General features: G+C 52.5%; 1 protein-coding gene across 1 annotated transcript in view; it reads left to right on the top strand.

The window, feature by feature from the left end:
- Positions 1-14,285, top strand: part of RNF213 (ring finger protein 213) — a 45,777-nt gene extending 31,492 nt beyond the window's left edge. The window contains exons 40-66 of the mRNA XM_033076539.1: positions 619-739; positions 845-936; positions 1,183-1,365; positions 1,869-2,032; positions 2,120-2,222; positions 2,846-2,960; positions 4,103-4,307; positions 4,930-5,120; positions 5,321-5,449; positions 5,665-5,775; positions 6,016-6,255; positions 6,835-6,916; positions 7,426-7,460; positions 7,730-7,824; positions 8,161-8,320; positions 8,613-8,793; positions 9,502-9,596; positions 9,885-10,136; positions 10,345-10,477; positions 11,051-11,134; positions 11,413-11,593; positions 11,688-11,889; positions 11,975-12,052; positions 12,319-12,516; positions 12,796-12,885; positions 12,980-13,158; positions 13,704-14,285. Coding sequence (XP_032932430.1) covers positions 619-739; positions 845-936; positions 1,183-1,365; positions 1,869-2,032; positions 2,120-2,222; positions 2,846-2,960; positions 4,103-4,307; positions 4,930-5,120; positions 5,321-5,449; positions 5,665-5,775; positions 6,016-6,255; positions 6,835-6,916; positions 7,426-7,460; positions 7,730-7,824; positions 8,161-8,320; positions 8,613-8,793; positions 9,502-9,596; positions 9,885-10,136; positions 10,345-10,477; positions 11,051-11,134; positions 11,413-11,593; positions 11,688-11,889; positions 11,975-12,052; positions 12,319-12,516; positions 12,796-12,885; positions 12,980-13,158; positions 13,704-13,857 — 3,853 coding nt within the window. The 3' untranslated portion in view covers positions 13,858-14,285. The remainder of the gene's footprint in view (positions 1-618; positions 740-844; positions 937-1,182; positions 1,366-1,868; positions 2,033-2,119; positions 2,223-2,845; positions 2,961-4,102; positions 4,308-4,929; positions 5,121-5,320; positions 5,450-5,664; positions 5,776-6,015; positions 6,256-6,834; positions 6,917-7,425; positions 7,461-7,729; positions 7,825-8,160; positions 8,321-8,612; positions 8,794-9,501; positions 9,597-9,884; positions 10,137-10,344; positions 10,478-11,050; positions 11,135-11,412; positions 11,594-11,687; positions 11,890-11,974; positions 12,053-12,318; positions 12,517-12,795; positions 12,886-12,979; positions 13,159-13,703) is intronic.
- Positions 14,286-14,379: the final 94 nt, after the last annotated feature.

Raw genomic sequence — 14,379 nt, 5'->3', positions numbered from 1 at the left:
TGCTGCTCTTCTCAGGCTTTGCAAACCTTTCCAGGTTCCTGCTGGGCTCAATTACATACCAAGCAGCAAGAACCACACTTTTTTCCCCTCATCTCCTGCAGATTCTCTCTAAATCTGGCAGTATCATCTGGTGCATTCCATCTGGGTTCAGGGGTTATTTAAAACTCTCCTCAGTTTCCTGTTAACCAGCAGTGTCTCCCCACTTCATCCTCTGTGCATAAGGACTCAAGAGATGGGGAATTTCACTGCATCTTGTGTTTTGGAAGAAAGCCCAGAGCACCACACCAGTTTCTCACAGACCTTGTTTAGTTTATTTGAAATTGAGAAAGTGCAGCTAATTGTGATTGGTATTTTAAAAATTTGTTGACATAGAAGTTATAGAGGAGTGAGAAGGTGTGTGCATGGTGCTGGTCCTGCTGCACTGCTGCCTCCAGGCCAGGCCCCTGCACCCTGAGCCCCTGGGTAAAGTGCTGGAATGTGTTCTGTCCTTGACAAAAAGCCAAAAAGTGAGAAGTGCAGGAATGCTGTGGAGGGGAGCAGGAGCAGCAGGGGGATCTGTGGCTGCCCTGTTTGGTGCCATCCTGCTCTCAGCTGCCCTGTTTGGTGCTGTGTCCCCAGAGCCTGCTGGAGCCGTGTGTTTGCCATGGCACTCTTTGTGGAACACGTCCTGTTTGGGATCCGCGCCGTGATGCCAGAGTTCGAGAGCTTGGTGCAAAAATACACTTTGCTTCTTGCCAAGGTGAGCCAAGCTGTGATTTCACCTCTTCCCTCTTCTGCTGGTCAAGGGAATTCTGGTCTCAGGTGCTGTAGCTGCATCACTGGGCTTTGTCCTTTCCCTCTGCAGTGTTTCCAGCACCATTCAGACATGAAGTCTCATCCCACCTTTGCTGCAGTGCTGGCAGTGCTGTGCCAGTGCAAGGACGAGGTCAGCAGCAGGTACTGACACTGGGACAGGCTGCAGGGCCAGCAGGGACATGGCCTGTGTTGCACTGCCAGCACACTCCTGGCACTGCTGCATGGGGTGTGGTGGAAGGCAAAGGAGGAGCAATGACCCTGCTTGGTTCTGTACCCTGAGCTGAGCAGTGAGCCAGCTCTTGGTCCAGCTGCAGCTGAACTTCTTGTTCAAGGCTTTTGGGGAGGCAGCATGGAGCAGTTGTGTTCATTGCTGTTTCTGGATTCCAGGCAGGGTCTGGGGCCGTGTCCCATCTGCCTGGGAGAGCCAAAGGACCCCGTCCGCCTGCCCTGCACGCACGTGTTCTGCCACAGGTGCATCAGGCAGTGGCTGGTGCCAGCACAGATGCACTGTCCCTGCTGCAGGGCTGCTGTGGAAAATGATGTGGACTTAACTGTGTCTGAGGAGCTCAGGTACTGCAGCCACCCTCTGCAAGGTGGGAGTGGTGGGTGGGGAGGCTTTTTGAGGAAATTCTCAACTCTGAGCAGAGTGGGGGGTGAACTCTGCTTCATCCCTCTGGAACTGGACAGGTCCTGTCTGTTCTGTTGTTCCATAAAAAGGGGAAAGCTGCCTTGGCCTCTGTAAAGTGAGCAAATCATAGAATGCTTTGGGTTGGAAGGGACCTTAAGGATCATCTTGTTGGGAAGGTGGAACTGTATCTCCCTTTGGTGACTTTTGCCTGTGTGGTTGATTCCTCCATGGTTCAGAGGTTCTGTGTTTGGTTCAGAGGTTTTGTGTTTGGCTCAGAGGTTTTGTGTTTGGCTCAGAGGTTCTGTGTTTGGTTCAGAGGTTCTGTGTTTGGCTCAGAGGTTCTGTGTTTGGCTCAGAGGATCTGTGTTTGGCTCAGAGGTTTTATGTTTGGCTCAGAGGTTCTGTGTTTGGCTCAGAGGTTCTGTGTTTGGTTCTGCCTTCCCAGAGCTGCCATAGCAAAGAACGCCCTGTTCCGGCAGAGGTGCAATAATTTCTTCATCGATGCAGTCACCACCATGTGCTTCAAGGACAACAAACCCCCGGAGCCAGCGGTGATCCAGAGCCTCCTCAACCTGCTCTTTGTTCACAGGAGCCTGGTGAAGGACTCAGGTGAGCTCCCTTCACCCTGACACTTAGAGAGCTGATCTGTCACTCCTTGTCTCACCTGCCAAACGTGTCCTTCCCTTGCCTGCACAGATCACCCTGCAGTCTACACCAAATTCCTGTCCCCGTTCAATGATGAGGTGGATGAAACTCCCATCATCCGCTCTGTGATGCTGAAGCTGCTCCTGAAGTACAGGTGAGCACATTCAGCTGAGGGAGGTCAGGCCAGGGCCAGGCTCAGCTCTGTCCCTCATCAAACCCATCTGATTGTTCTGCTCACCTCCATGAGTTTCACTGAATTTGAATCCCTTTGCATCAGTCATGCAGCTTGTGCAGTGTGAGCAGCCTGTGCAAGGTTTACCTGGCTGTCCCTCACTCACCCTGTGCTGAGGGTGGATGCCTGGGTGCTGCAAGGTGGCTGAGCAGTTACTCTGATATAGATCAGCAAAGCAAAACTCCTCATTAACAGAGATTTAGTCAGGACTGATCCTGTGTCTGCTCCACAGGCCTCCCCATTCCCAGAGCCCTCCCAGCCTCCCTTTGCAGGCAGGGCATCCCTGTCCCAGGTGTGACCAGCTCCTGAGTGAGATGCCCTGGAAGTGCTCACTGAGCTCTGATGATGATCAAATCCTGGCTCAGGCTGTGGAGCCACATTTCACCTGCAAAAAATGGCACAGTGGATTTTCCATCTGACAGCTGGACCCAGAGTGACCCCAGCTGTCCCTCTGGGGCCATCTCTGGGAGCTGTGCTGTGGTTCTGAGCAGGGGCAGTCCTGTCAGCGTGGCTGCTGTGTAAGGGGGTGTCTCTCTCTCCTGCAGCTTCAATGAAGTGAAAGATGATGTGCAGCGTTACCTGTGCCAGGTGGAGCACAACGAGCTCCTAGAGAAAAATGACAAAAAAGAGCTCTACTTGCTCTTTGTCAACTGCTTGGAGGTAAGAGCTGGGCCATGAAACTGTCGCAGTTTCATGAGTAAAAAAAGTCAAGAACAGAAATTCTGCAATTTCTACGTGTTTCTTGTGTGTGTACATAACAATTTTTTTCCAATTAGAAAGCCCAAAAGGAGTTGATATCAAATCACCTGGTCAGAATTTGCTCTCAGGAAAGGCTTGTGTGTCTTTGCAGCACTACATAAATTGTTCCCCTTGGTCTGGGTGTTAAAACTCAAACTCCAGCACAGGAGTGCAGCAAGCAGGGCCTTTCTCATGGCAGCAGCCCTCTGCTGAACTTCCTTCTTGTCTCCGTGGACACTTACATTGCTGTGCAGAACTTAAATTATTGTGCCTTTTGGATTGTTTCCTTTCCTCTCCTTGCATAACTTTCAGGGCTTTGGTCAACTTAAAACAAATTTGACAGCAGAGGAGAGGTTTCATTACTTACAGTTTGATTTTTTTTAAGTGACTTTGTAGTTAAAATCACCGTTTGTGTTCTTGGTAAGGGACAGACAGGTAGAGCTTGGCATTTTGGGACATGGAATGTGTGTTACTTACAGCCTGCTCATGCTCATGCTCAGCTCCAAGCTTGGGGAATGTGGGACTGCTGGGGCACATCCTAAAAATGGTGTTTGGTGACATGGCAGAGGTGTAGGATGAGGGGACAGTGGCAGTGGGCTGGAGGGGCAGGGATGGTTTGGACGGGCAGGGGTGATTTTGAGGGGCGGGGATGGTTTGGAGGGACAGGGGTGATTTTGAGGGGCAGGAGTAGTTTGGAGGGGCAGGGGTGATTTTGAGGGGCAGAGATGGTTTGGAGGGGCAGGGATGGTTTGGAGGGGCAGGGATGGTTTGCTGTGTTCATGGCAGGGGTGGTTTGCAGGGGCAGGGGTGGTTTGGAGGGGCAGGGATGGTTTGCTGTGTTCATGGCAGGGGTGGTTTGCAGGGGCAGGGGTGGTTTGCAGGGGCAGGGGTAGTTTGCAGGGGCAGGGGTAGTTTGCAGGGGCAGGGGTGGTTTGGAGGGACAGGGATGGTTTGGAAGGACAGGGATGGTTTGCTGTGCTCATGGCAGGGTGGGTGCCCTGGGGACTCTGGGGTGGCTGAGTGAGGTGGCTCTGCCACTAACCAGTGTTCTGGCCTCCCTCTAGGATTCCATGTGTGAAAAGTCAGAGGACAGCCTGGGACAGGGGCATGGAAACCTGCCTGAGGACAGAGCCTTTCTAGAGAACTACCTGGCAGGCAGCAGAGGGGCTCCTGAGGAGTGCTCAGTGGAATACCTGCAGGCCGTGGCCAGGGTGCGCCTGTGCCTGAGCAGGGCTGCAGAGCTGATCTTCGACCTGCAGCAGCACCCCAGTGAGTCTGATTGCTCTGCAGCTGCAAATGCTGCCTCCAGGGCAGGTGGGCTGGACACAGTCAGTGCCCTGAGCTCTGCTAGGACCTGTTGTGGTGCATGGCCAAGAGTGAGAGCAGCAGCTCCCTTTGTCCTCGGGGGTGTCAGTCTGTCTGTCCCCTGTACCGTGTTACAAGTGCTCTGTAACTGCAGGCAAGGCTGTGCTGGTGACCCCAGTGCAGTTACACCTGTGGAAGGAGATTTATTTTATCCTCCTGATGCTAACAATGAGATCTATTTAGAGCCCACTAAATTGAACTTTAAAGCATAAATGCTGCTTCAGAGCCAGGACTGCTGTAAGGGTTATTGTTTTATATGAATGAGAGCTCTGCACAGCTAGAAGGGATTAAGAGTTTATATTGACGAGTTTATATCTTCTCTGTCAAAGAAATGAATCATTGTCTGAAATCTGGCTGAGGAAATGCTCCAGACAGCACAGAGGAAGGGAGAGCTCTGAAGTTCCTCTGTGTAATTACACAGTACTAATAAAGACACTTGGTGCTACAGCTGGGGCAGACAGAGAAGTTTTACAAGGTGGGATGTGCTTTTGCCTCTTTGTTTTAACCTCCTTTTTTTCTCCTCCAGAGCCAGAGCAGATGAAGGAGAAGCAGCATTACCTGAAGAGTGTGGAGGAGTTCTGCAGCCTGGCCAGGAATGACTGGCACCGTGTGTACCTGGTCAGGAAGATTGCCAGCCAGCATGGCCTGGAATTTGCTCAGAATTTGGTCACAGAGCCACAGTTCAGATGGGTGTTCCCAGCAGGAATTCTGCAACAGGTAGAGAAGAGGCAGCTCCTGGTGATGGCTGTGGCCAGGGGGCAGGGGCTGGGAGATGCCTTGTCCTGGTTCTGGTGAATGGAGTTTGCTGCTGGTGCTCTGGGGAGGCTGAAATGCCCCAGTGCTTGGGAGGAGGAGGAGATTGTGCCTCTGCAGCTGGGTGATTGTCCCCAGAGCTCTGCAGGCTGTTCCCTTGGCAGGTGCAGCACAGCCAGTCCCAGCACATGGACCGGTACCTGGTGTGCGGGGAGCGGTACCGCGCCCTGCGCGACGCCGTGGGACGAGCCATGATGGAGGGCACGGCCCAGGGGCTGCTGCAGGCCCAGCAGGTACAGCCCAGTGCCCCCTGCACACCCCTGCTGGCCTTTGCACGGCTCCAGCTCCCCTGTGTCCCTGTGGGCAGTGTCTGTCCCCAAGGAGGCTCCTGGGAGGTCACTGGGGTTTGTGCCCAAGCACATTTTCTTTACTTTCCCACCTGCACATCCCATCACTGTGCTGGGGCAGCTCTGTCCTGTCCCCTGCCACATCTTTGGTTCTTCCCCAGGCCCCCAGCAACCCTCCAACTCTGGAATCTGCCCACCTGCTCCTGGCCATCTTCAGAGAGGTCACTGCCCTGTACGGTGCCAGGGATCCAAGCCTCCATCCCAAGCTGCAGGTAGGACAGTCCCCTTTGTCTCCTTGTGACAAACCTGCTCCGTGGGGAAGGATGGAGGGGATCTCATCAGAGCTGCAGGAGCTTTTGTTCCTGTGCCCCAGCCAGGGTGGTGGCCTGAGCTCAGCAGGCTGGGGAGGTTTTTGGAGCAGGGTAACCCAGTGTGGGAAGCAGCTGCCAGTGCTCTTTGCTTGTGTGGGCAGTATCCTGATGGTTTTAACTCTTTCAAATCTGTGCTTTCAGCAAACAGAGATGATGACTGGGTTCATCCAGAGCTGCCAAGTGCTGAATTCCCCCGAGCTGCAGGTCCTTGCACTTGCCCTGGTGAGGAACACGGTGCCCAGGCTGGCTGTGAAGCCGTGGGGCAGCCAGCAGGGAGCCCTGATGGAGATGGCCGTGCACGCAGCTGCTGTGCTGCTCTGTGGGCACAGCCCTGTCCTGCAGCCCCTCAGGAACCTGGCCTGCCAGCCACACAGCATGCAGGTGAGGACACAGAGCTCAGGGGCACTGCAGCACATCCCTGCTGCTTGGCTGTGTGTGCTGGATCCTCGGCTGAAGCTTTCTCAACAGCAATGCTCCACCGCGCTGTTTGAGCTGTGGAACACTGCAGGGTGATTATTGCAGTGCTGTTGGGGTTAATTAGCACAACACCAAGCTCTGGCCTGGTGTCTTTTTAAGGCACCTCTCCATCCTGAGCAGTGTGAAGCAGCTGGCAGCTCCCACTGTCCCTGCTCAGAGCGCTGGCTGCTCGGTCAGGGGGAGGGAGCTGCTGGTTCTGGCTGCCAAAGTGTCAGGGAATGCCCTGGTGTGCACCAGGGTGCAGCAGCAATGCACTGCAGGGTGTCTGGAGACTGCACATGCAAGTCTCAACAATGCTGACAGCTCTAAGAGTGGATTTTCAAAGGTGAATTTGAAAATGTGCATGTGTCACCTGCCTGACCTCTGCTCCCAGATGTCTCTTGTTCCCCAGTGTGAACAGAGAAGCAGGGAGTGGCTGCTGCAGGACAGAGCTGATTCACAGATCCACTTGTGACTCTTTTCCCTTTCCCTTTCCCTCCTCAGCACTCATTTCTGCCCACAATGCCTGAGGACATCATGGCTCAGGCCAGGACCTGGGAGGGAGTGGGTCAACTGCAGTGGTATGGTGAGTGCTGCTGGCTGGCTGGGGGAGGAATTCTTGGGTTTGGGGAATGAAACTGTTCCAAATGTGAGGACAAACACACTCCTCAGCACGAGTTCTCTGGGTAAATCCAGATTTGTAGTGACAGTTGTGTGGGTGATTCACTAAAGGACATCAGTGCTGTTCAGTCTGCAGCTGTTCACAGGTGTGAGAGGAGAACTCTGCCACTTTCCTGGCCAGCTCTGTCTCTGCTCCCCACAGCTGGACTTTCCTGCAGCTGGGAATGGGGGTGGGAGCATTCCTGCCCTTGGCAGCACAGTCTGTCAGGCTTTGATTCCTTGTTTCTCAAGGGGAAGCAGCTCTGAAAAATTCCTTGGCTTCGTGCATGGGCCTGTCAGTCCTTTGGGCTAGTCAGGGCTTTGGATTAAATCTTGAAGCATAGTTCTTGCTCCAGGATGATGGTTCCTAGGAAATGGAATAGCAGGAGCTGTATGGTTCTGTCTTAGAATGCTGTCCTGTTTCTCTCTTCACAGTGTGTCCCAATGGCCACCCCTGCACTGTGGGAGAGGTAAGAATTTGGCACTGCTGGGTATTTAAGCAGACAAAGTTTTCAACAATAAACTGTTTAATTTTGTTTACTGGTTTTAATGTTCTGATGCTCAGAGTTCCACTTCTAAGCTCGATATTATTAATAATTGTGTCATTGTAAAATTTAGAATACCCCTAGCACTTAGATTGGGATACATGAGGGTTTGAATTAACCACTTCCAGCTTGGATTTTTGTTTCATTCCCTTTCTCTGCTCTGGAATTCAGTGTTCTCCTGTTGCTTTTCCCAGTGTGGGAAGCCCACGGAAATCAGCTTCTGTCCTGACTGCCACGTCCCCATTGGAGGCACCGACCACAAACCTGTGGCAGGTTTCCAGCAATCCAGGTGTGCTTTGCTTCAATGTCCTTGCAGTGCTAAATGATGTAGGACTTGCCTGTGGTGCCTTCAAAGGCCAGAGGTACCAACCACTTCATGCTGCTCTCTGGAAGGTGGAAGGAAGGGATGTCCAAGCAGGAGTAATCAGGCAGCAAAACCAAAGAAATTTGTTTTTCTGTCCACAAAACTGACTGGAAGCCTTCACTCCCCTGTGACACTTTGAATTGGCAGCTTTTATGGCATTCAAAGACATTATGGGTTAAAAAGACATTATGGGTATCAGAGATGTCTTGTGTGGGGTTTGTCAGTGCAGGAAAAAACAACCCATGTATGCCCTTTCCACAGGAGTCACGAAGACAGAACCCAGCCTGGCCACATCCTCGGGGACATCCAGCACAGAAGGACCCTGGGGATGTCTGACAGGGGCATGTCCCCCATGGTGTTTGTGCTGCTGCGACTGCTCACTCACCTGGCAATGCTGCTGGGAGCCTCCAGGGACCCTGAGGTATCTCCCAAAAACCCTTCCAAGTGCTCACACAGAATGCAGGGAAAGCTCTGGACACTGCTGGTCCTTTTCACCATATTGCCAAGTGACCAGGGCAGTCTGTCAGGCTGCAAACCCAAATTCCTTCCCTCCTTTTCCAGGAGGGGTTTTGGTTAATTCCTGCACTTCCATCCAGCCCTGCCCTGATGGGCCCAGGTGGCAGGAGTGGGAGTGCCTGGCAGGACTGAGCTCTGTGTGCCTTGGTCTTCCCTGGATGTTTTTTGTGCTCAACTCTTGCCTTTGTTGTCTTTAGTCCCTGGCAGGGATGATCAGGCCGGCTGTGGATGATGTGGTGAGCTTCCTGCAGCAGCACATTCAGGAGGACTTGGCACAGCTGACCAGGACTGTGGGGAAGAGCGTGGATGACACACTCAACATCGTGCATCTCGTGCTCAGCAGCCTCCTGCAGGCCCCCCAGCAGCAGCCAGGCCAGTGTAAGAAAAGCCACCTGCCCTGTCACACCTGGGGCTGTGCTTGAAGGGCTGTGGCCACTTTGCTCATAAACCCCTTCCAACAGCAGCAGCTGAGCTGAAAACACAGTTTGGAGCTTGTTTCTTACTGTAGGGAGGGAAGAATTTTTGGCTGTTTGCTTCCTTCAGTCGAGTACATGGGGTTTGCAAGGTTTGGTGCAGTCAATAACTCTGAAAATGAATTATTGACAAAATAACCTCATGACAGATGGGCAGAGCTTGCTGCTCCCCCAGCTCAGCAGCTCGTGCTGTGTGCAATCCCTGTTCTGTGCTGCCTCTCAGTGACTCCCAGAAGTTCTCTGGGAGGAGAAATGGCACAGTGGGGTTCATGGTGGGATCTGGAGTCACTGTGGCACAGAGGCATTTCTGTGTAAATAGCCCAGATTTGGAGTGGGGGACAGCACCAGTCAGCATTCCAGGCTTCAGTCTGTCATTGATCATGGTCTGACCTTGCACAGCCTGCTCAGTGTTTGTGGGGTTGTGAAGGAGTTGTACAAATGTCCCCAGCATTGACATCAATGACTGCCTGAAGCTCCTGGAATCACTGTGTGATGTTTGGGTGTCACTCTCCAGTTGAGCCAAGATACTCAGTTAACTTCTAAGTTCTGTGAGTCTGTGCTTTCTTTTCACTGAAATATTGCAGATGTAAGAGGTGAAATATTCCTGTTGCAGGGCTGGTGCAATTTGATGATGTTCTCTCCACCAAGGACAAGAGAAACAAATGGGAACAAATTGTTGCAAACACAATTATTATTCCTGAATTGAAGGTGAGAAATCTGCTGTACGGAGTCAGTAGCTGAGCAATTAAAAATCCACTGGAAATCTGATGTGCTATAACATCTGTGCTACACTTTTCACCTTGCTGTTCCTAAAGCCAGCCCATCCATGGCACAGCTGCAGGTTAAGGATTGACCACCTTTATTCTACCTGGGGAAATGGGAGTCTGAGACTGGAGTTGTTCTGGGATGAATTTGTATAGCTGGAAAAGCAGAAATGGCTTGGCTCAGCTGCAGGTATTTCACAATATCCAATAATCTATTTTTTTTTTAATGCAGGATTTGGATAAAAAGCTTCTGAAGTTAAACCAGCAGATACAAGAGGATGAGAGAATCTTTTCCAACCCCATAGTGAAAATAGTGTATGGGGACCCAGGTACATTCCTGCCCCAGCTGCCAGGGGACAGCCACATCCACCACTCCAGGATGTGGAGCTGCCGCAGGAGGGTCTCAGTGGAGAACCTGGGCCACGTTGTGCAGCAAAAGAACGCCAAGGACAGCGTCCCTCTCCTCTGGAAGTTCCTGCAGAAGGTGGGGGTGGCTCAGGGATGGCAGCCTGGCATTGCCAAACCACGTTTGGATGACCCAGTTTCTTTATTTTCAGTACTTGCTATGATCTTGAGAATTAACATGGAATGTATTGTTGTCTTTTAAACATTTAATAAGTAATTCCATAAAAGTATTCCCAACCGGTTTGTCCAAGCACAGCCTTACCCACAGGTTCCCTTTCCTCTTCCAGGAAACAGAGCTGAGGCTGGTGAAATTCCTACCAGAGATTCTGGCCCTGCAGAGAGATTTGGTGAGGCAGTTCCAGAACACAGCAGAGATCAAACACTGCTCCATCAGGGAATTCCTCAGGGAACCACACTCAGGTGAGAAAACAACAAAATGTTGGATTGTCCAGTTGAAAGTGAAGGGGAAAACTCACCTTTTCCTTTTAACTCTCACCTGAATGAACTGCAGACCTGGCTAGGGTTGGAAAAGTTACCAGGTGACTTTAAAGGGAATGAAGTACAGATTTTTTATGAGGAGTGGGAGCTCTGTGCAGTGCAGCAGTGGTTCAGCCCTAGAGCAGGGCTTGCCTAAAGAGTGGAATAAACATCCTTCCCTTCTTTTAATGAAGTTTGTGGAAACTCCTTCAGTTGTATTTAAGAATAATTACTGATGTTTTTAAGTACTTGTGGAAAAGTACATAAAGGTCATGCAGAATCAGACCAAGGACCAGTCCATGCTTGTGGCCTGGGCCAGGAGCAGACAATAATGGAAATAAAACAAATTGAGCAAATGACTGCATTTGATACTTTAGAAAGATGTTTGGTGACTGTTCAATCCCTTGGGCAGTTGGAGCAGCTGCCTGGAGTTCAGTGGTGTGTTCTGAAGATCCCTGTATTGGAGAGTTTCACCAGGAAAAGGTGTTTGATGGATTTATCTCTGTTGTTTCTCAGATGTGATGAGGAGCCTGTTGGAGAGGAGAGTGAATGTGTTTCTGTCTGTGTGGAACAAGCTGAGAAGCTCCCTGGACACCAATGGTGAGCAGCTTCTTCCCAGCCCTGCTCCTGCACTGCTCCTTGTTCTGAGTTCAGGTTCCTCCCATCACTGAGGCATATCCTCAAAACTGACTTGGCCATTGAATTTCAAGAATCTAGGTACAAGGGGAAGAAGTTGTTTCCCTGTTGTGGTATTCTTCCCTGAACTTGTTCCTTTTCGGCTTGTCCCCAATGCCGAGAGCAGCACGTCTTTTCTCACATTCAGTTCCTCCTCCTGCCCTGGCTCTGGGCCTCCTCAAACACTCCTGTCTGTATTTCAGGGGAAATTAAGCTGCCCAAAGGGTACTGTGACGCAGATCTGAGCGTGGACAGCAGGCTGGAGGTGCTGCTGCCGCGGCGCCAGGGGCTGGGGCTGTGCTCCACGGCGCTGGCCAGTTACCTCATCGGGCTGCACAACGACTTCGTGCACTCTGTCAACAGGCACACCAAGGAGGATGACAGGTGGGTGTGCTGCTGCTCCTCTCCTTAGGCTCTGCTGCATTTCCTGCTCCACAGAGGCCTCTCCCTCTGAGCAGAGGCCCTTTGCTGCCTGCAGGTACCTGATCAGCCCCTCGGAAGTGGCCGACCTGCACCTGATCAGTTACGAGGTGGAGAGGGACCTGATCCCTCTGATCCTGTCCAACTGCCAGTACAGCATGGAGAGGGGAGGGGAGACCTTGCAGGACTTTGATCTGGAGAGGATCCAGCAGCAAGTGATCAGCAAGTTCCTGCAGGGGAAGCCACTGATCACGCTGACGGTAGGAGGGGCAGGGGCTGTGCAGCCAGGAGGGCACTGGCAGCAGTGTTCCAGGATTTCACATCCATGGGCTTCTCTCCTGACAGGGAATCCCCACCCTGGTGCACAGACACGACAGGAACTACGAGCAGCTGTTCAGTGATGTCAGGAGTAAGCTGGAGCAGGTGGGTTTCTGCACTGCAGGAAGCAGGGCAAGCATGAAATCCCTGCTTTTCCAAGGGTTTTCTGTCCCTTCCAAAGGCTTGCCTGCTCATTTCTCACCGTGCAATCTGGCCTTGTGCTGTCAGTCAGGATTTACAAAGAAAAGGGAGATAGTTCAGCACTTCAGTTTCCCAAATCTGGGGATCTACTGTCTTCTATGACTTGAGCAATTTGAACAGAAAAAGGAATGGCTCAAAAATTACATTAACTGTGACTCTGTGGTTTTCAGAGTGCTCTGCCCAGTTCTGTGATGAACATGATCAGTGGGGAGCTGCAGTCCTACAGTGATGTGTGTGATGCTCTGTCCCTCTCTGAGATCACCCTGGGCTTCCTGGCCATGGCTGGTGAGAATGCTGAGATGCTGCTGACTGAGTACATCGAGCAAGTCCTGCAGATGGGGGATCAGACAAACCCTCACGTGCTGCAGGTCAGTCCTGGGGGCAAAGCCCAGATTCCTACAGGATAAAATCTGCCCTGGTCTCTGCTAAATCCAGCCTGTGTGACAAAGCCCTCACATTTTCCCAACTGCCTTTTGTGATATCAAAAACTGGATTATTGAGGGAGCTGGGGAAGGGTGAGAGGACACATGGGCCCCACCCAGGCTAAGGGGCTGGGTGAGCTCTGTGCTGAGCTCTCTGTGGGCAGGGCAGGCTGGGGACAGGCTCCAAGGACATCCCCCACAGCCACAGATGTCCTTGTCTTGCAGGCCCTCAGACGGTGCCAGCTCAAGCACAGCCTGGCCCTGTGGCAGCTCCTGTGTGCCCACAAGTCTGAGCAGCTGCTGCGCCTCGGCAGGGTATGGACCCCCCACCCTCCTCTGACCTCCTCTGTTCTGCCTGCAGCTGCTCAAATGTGGGTTTGGGTTTTTTCTCCCCTTGCTGCATTTTTAGGATCCTTTTGAAGATCTCAATCCAGGCTACAAAAAAGAGCTCACCCCAGAGCTTGCCAAGCTCCTGCACACCTTCCTGGTCCACTCCAGGCTGGAAACCTTCCTGCAGGAGCTCCATGAAATGATCATCCTGAGGCTGAGACGTGTCCGAGCTGTGCAGGAATTCAAACCTACCTGGAGGTAGGAGTTACACACCCAAAGCCACTACAGGTGTTGTTAACTGAAGCTTCTCTGCCTCTGAGCATGCACAAAATGGGAACATGCCCTTGGCACAAGGGTGTCCTGGGGGGCACGGCCCAGCCAGCAGCATGAGGAGCATCCACACTCATTTCTGGCACTTCCATCTCACACAGGCTCTTGGGGACACTGCTGGAACACTCCAGGAGCTGCTGTCCAGGGCACAAACACAAATACTTCTGCAGGCTCTTGGCTAAAATAACAGAATCACAAACTCATTAAGGCTGGAAAAAGCCTCCATGCTCAAGCCCAGCCTTAGGGATAGGCACACTCAGTTCTGCACAGGCTCAGCTTGGCCCCAGAGCTCAGCTCTGCCCTGCAGCCTCCCCTTGCTGTGCTCTGTGCCTTCACCTGGCTGTGTAACCCTTCTCACTGCACATCCACCTGTAAAAGGGTGGATATTGAGTGTTTTGGGTAGTGCAGTGTGCTCGTACTGCGGCACTTGTGCTTTGCTGTACCCCAGCTGTTAATGCTGTTCTCTCTTCCAGCCTGAAGGAATCACTCTTGCCTTACCTTGATGCCAAAGACGCTGACTTTGCTCAGGAGCTGGAAGACACGTTCCCAGATGAGATTCTTCTGTCTCATGCCGCTGGTACCTGGAAAGCAGCTGCTGCCTTCAAGCGGGAGCACAGGGAGAGTTAGGGCAGGACCCTGCCACCACACTCCTGCTGGGACTTCGGGAACTTTGGGCATTTCTTTGGGGCTTGCTGGTTGTTCTTTGGGTTTGGGGTTGTTGTTTTTACACCTGATGTGAAGAGGAGGAGAGTGAAATAGAGCCAGCAACTCCGTGTGAACCCTGGATCGTCACAGCCCCAGAGCCACTGCAGGAACATGAAGGACTTTTTTTTACAAATTATTTTTACAAACCACGCAGGTGCTGGGACAGGATTTATGTTTTCCAGCCTGTCTTTCTGCTGACAGGAGCTGTCAGCACCGGCTGCAGCCCCGGCTCCGGCCCCGCTCCTCCCGCTGCGGCGGCACCGGGCCGGGAGATGGCAGCGCTGAGGGCCGGGCCCGCTTCCCTGCCTGCCCTGGGCCCGCCACGGCCGGCTTCTCCCCCTCCTTCCCAATAAACTCGTTCAGCTCCCACGGCTGCTCCTGACTCTTTCCGCGCTCGGGATGGGGCCGGGATCGGGGCTGGGATCGGGGCCGGGATCGGGATCG

The sequence above is a fragment of the Catharus ustulatus genome, chromosome 20 (assembly GCF_009819885.2).
Source record: "Catharus ustulatus isolate bCatUst1 chromosome 20, bCatUst1.pri.v2, whole genome shotgun sequence".
In the NCBI taxonomy this organism is placed as follows: domain Eukaryota; kingdom Metazoa; phylum Chordata; class Aves; order Passeriformes; family Turdidae; genus Catharus; species Catharus ustulatus.
This window is presented reverse-complemented; position numbering and strand designations above follow the sequence as displayed.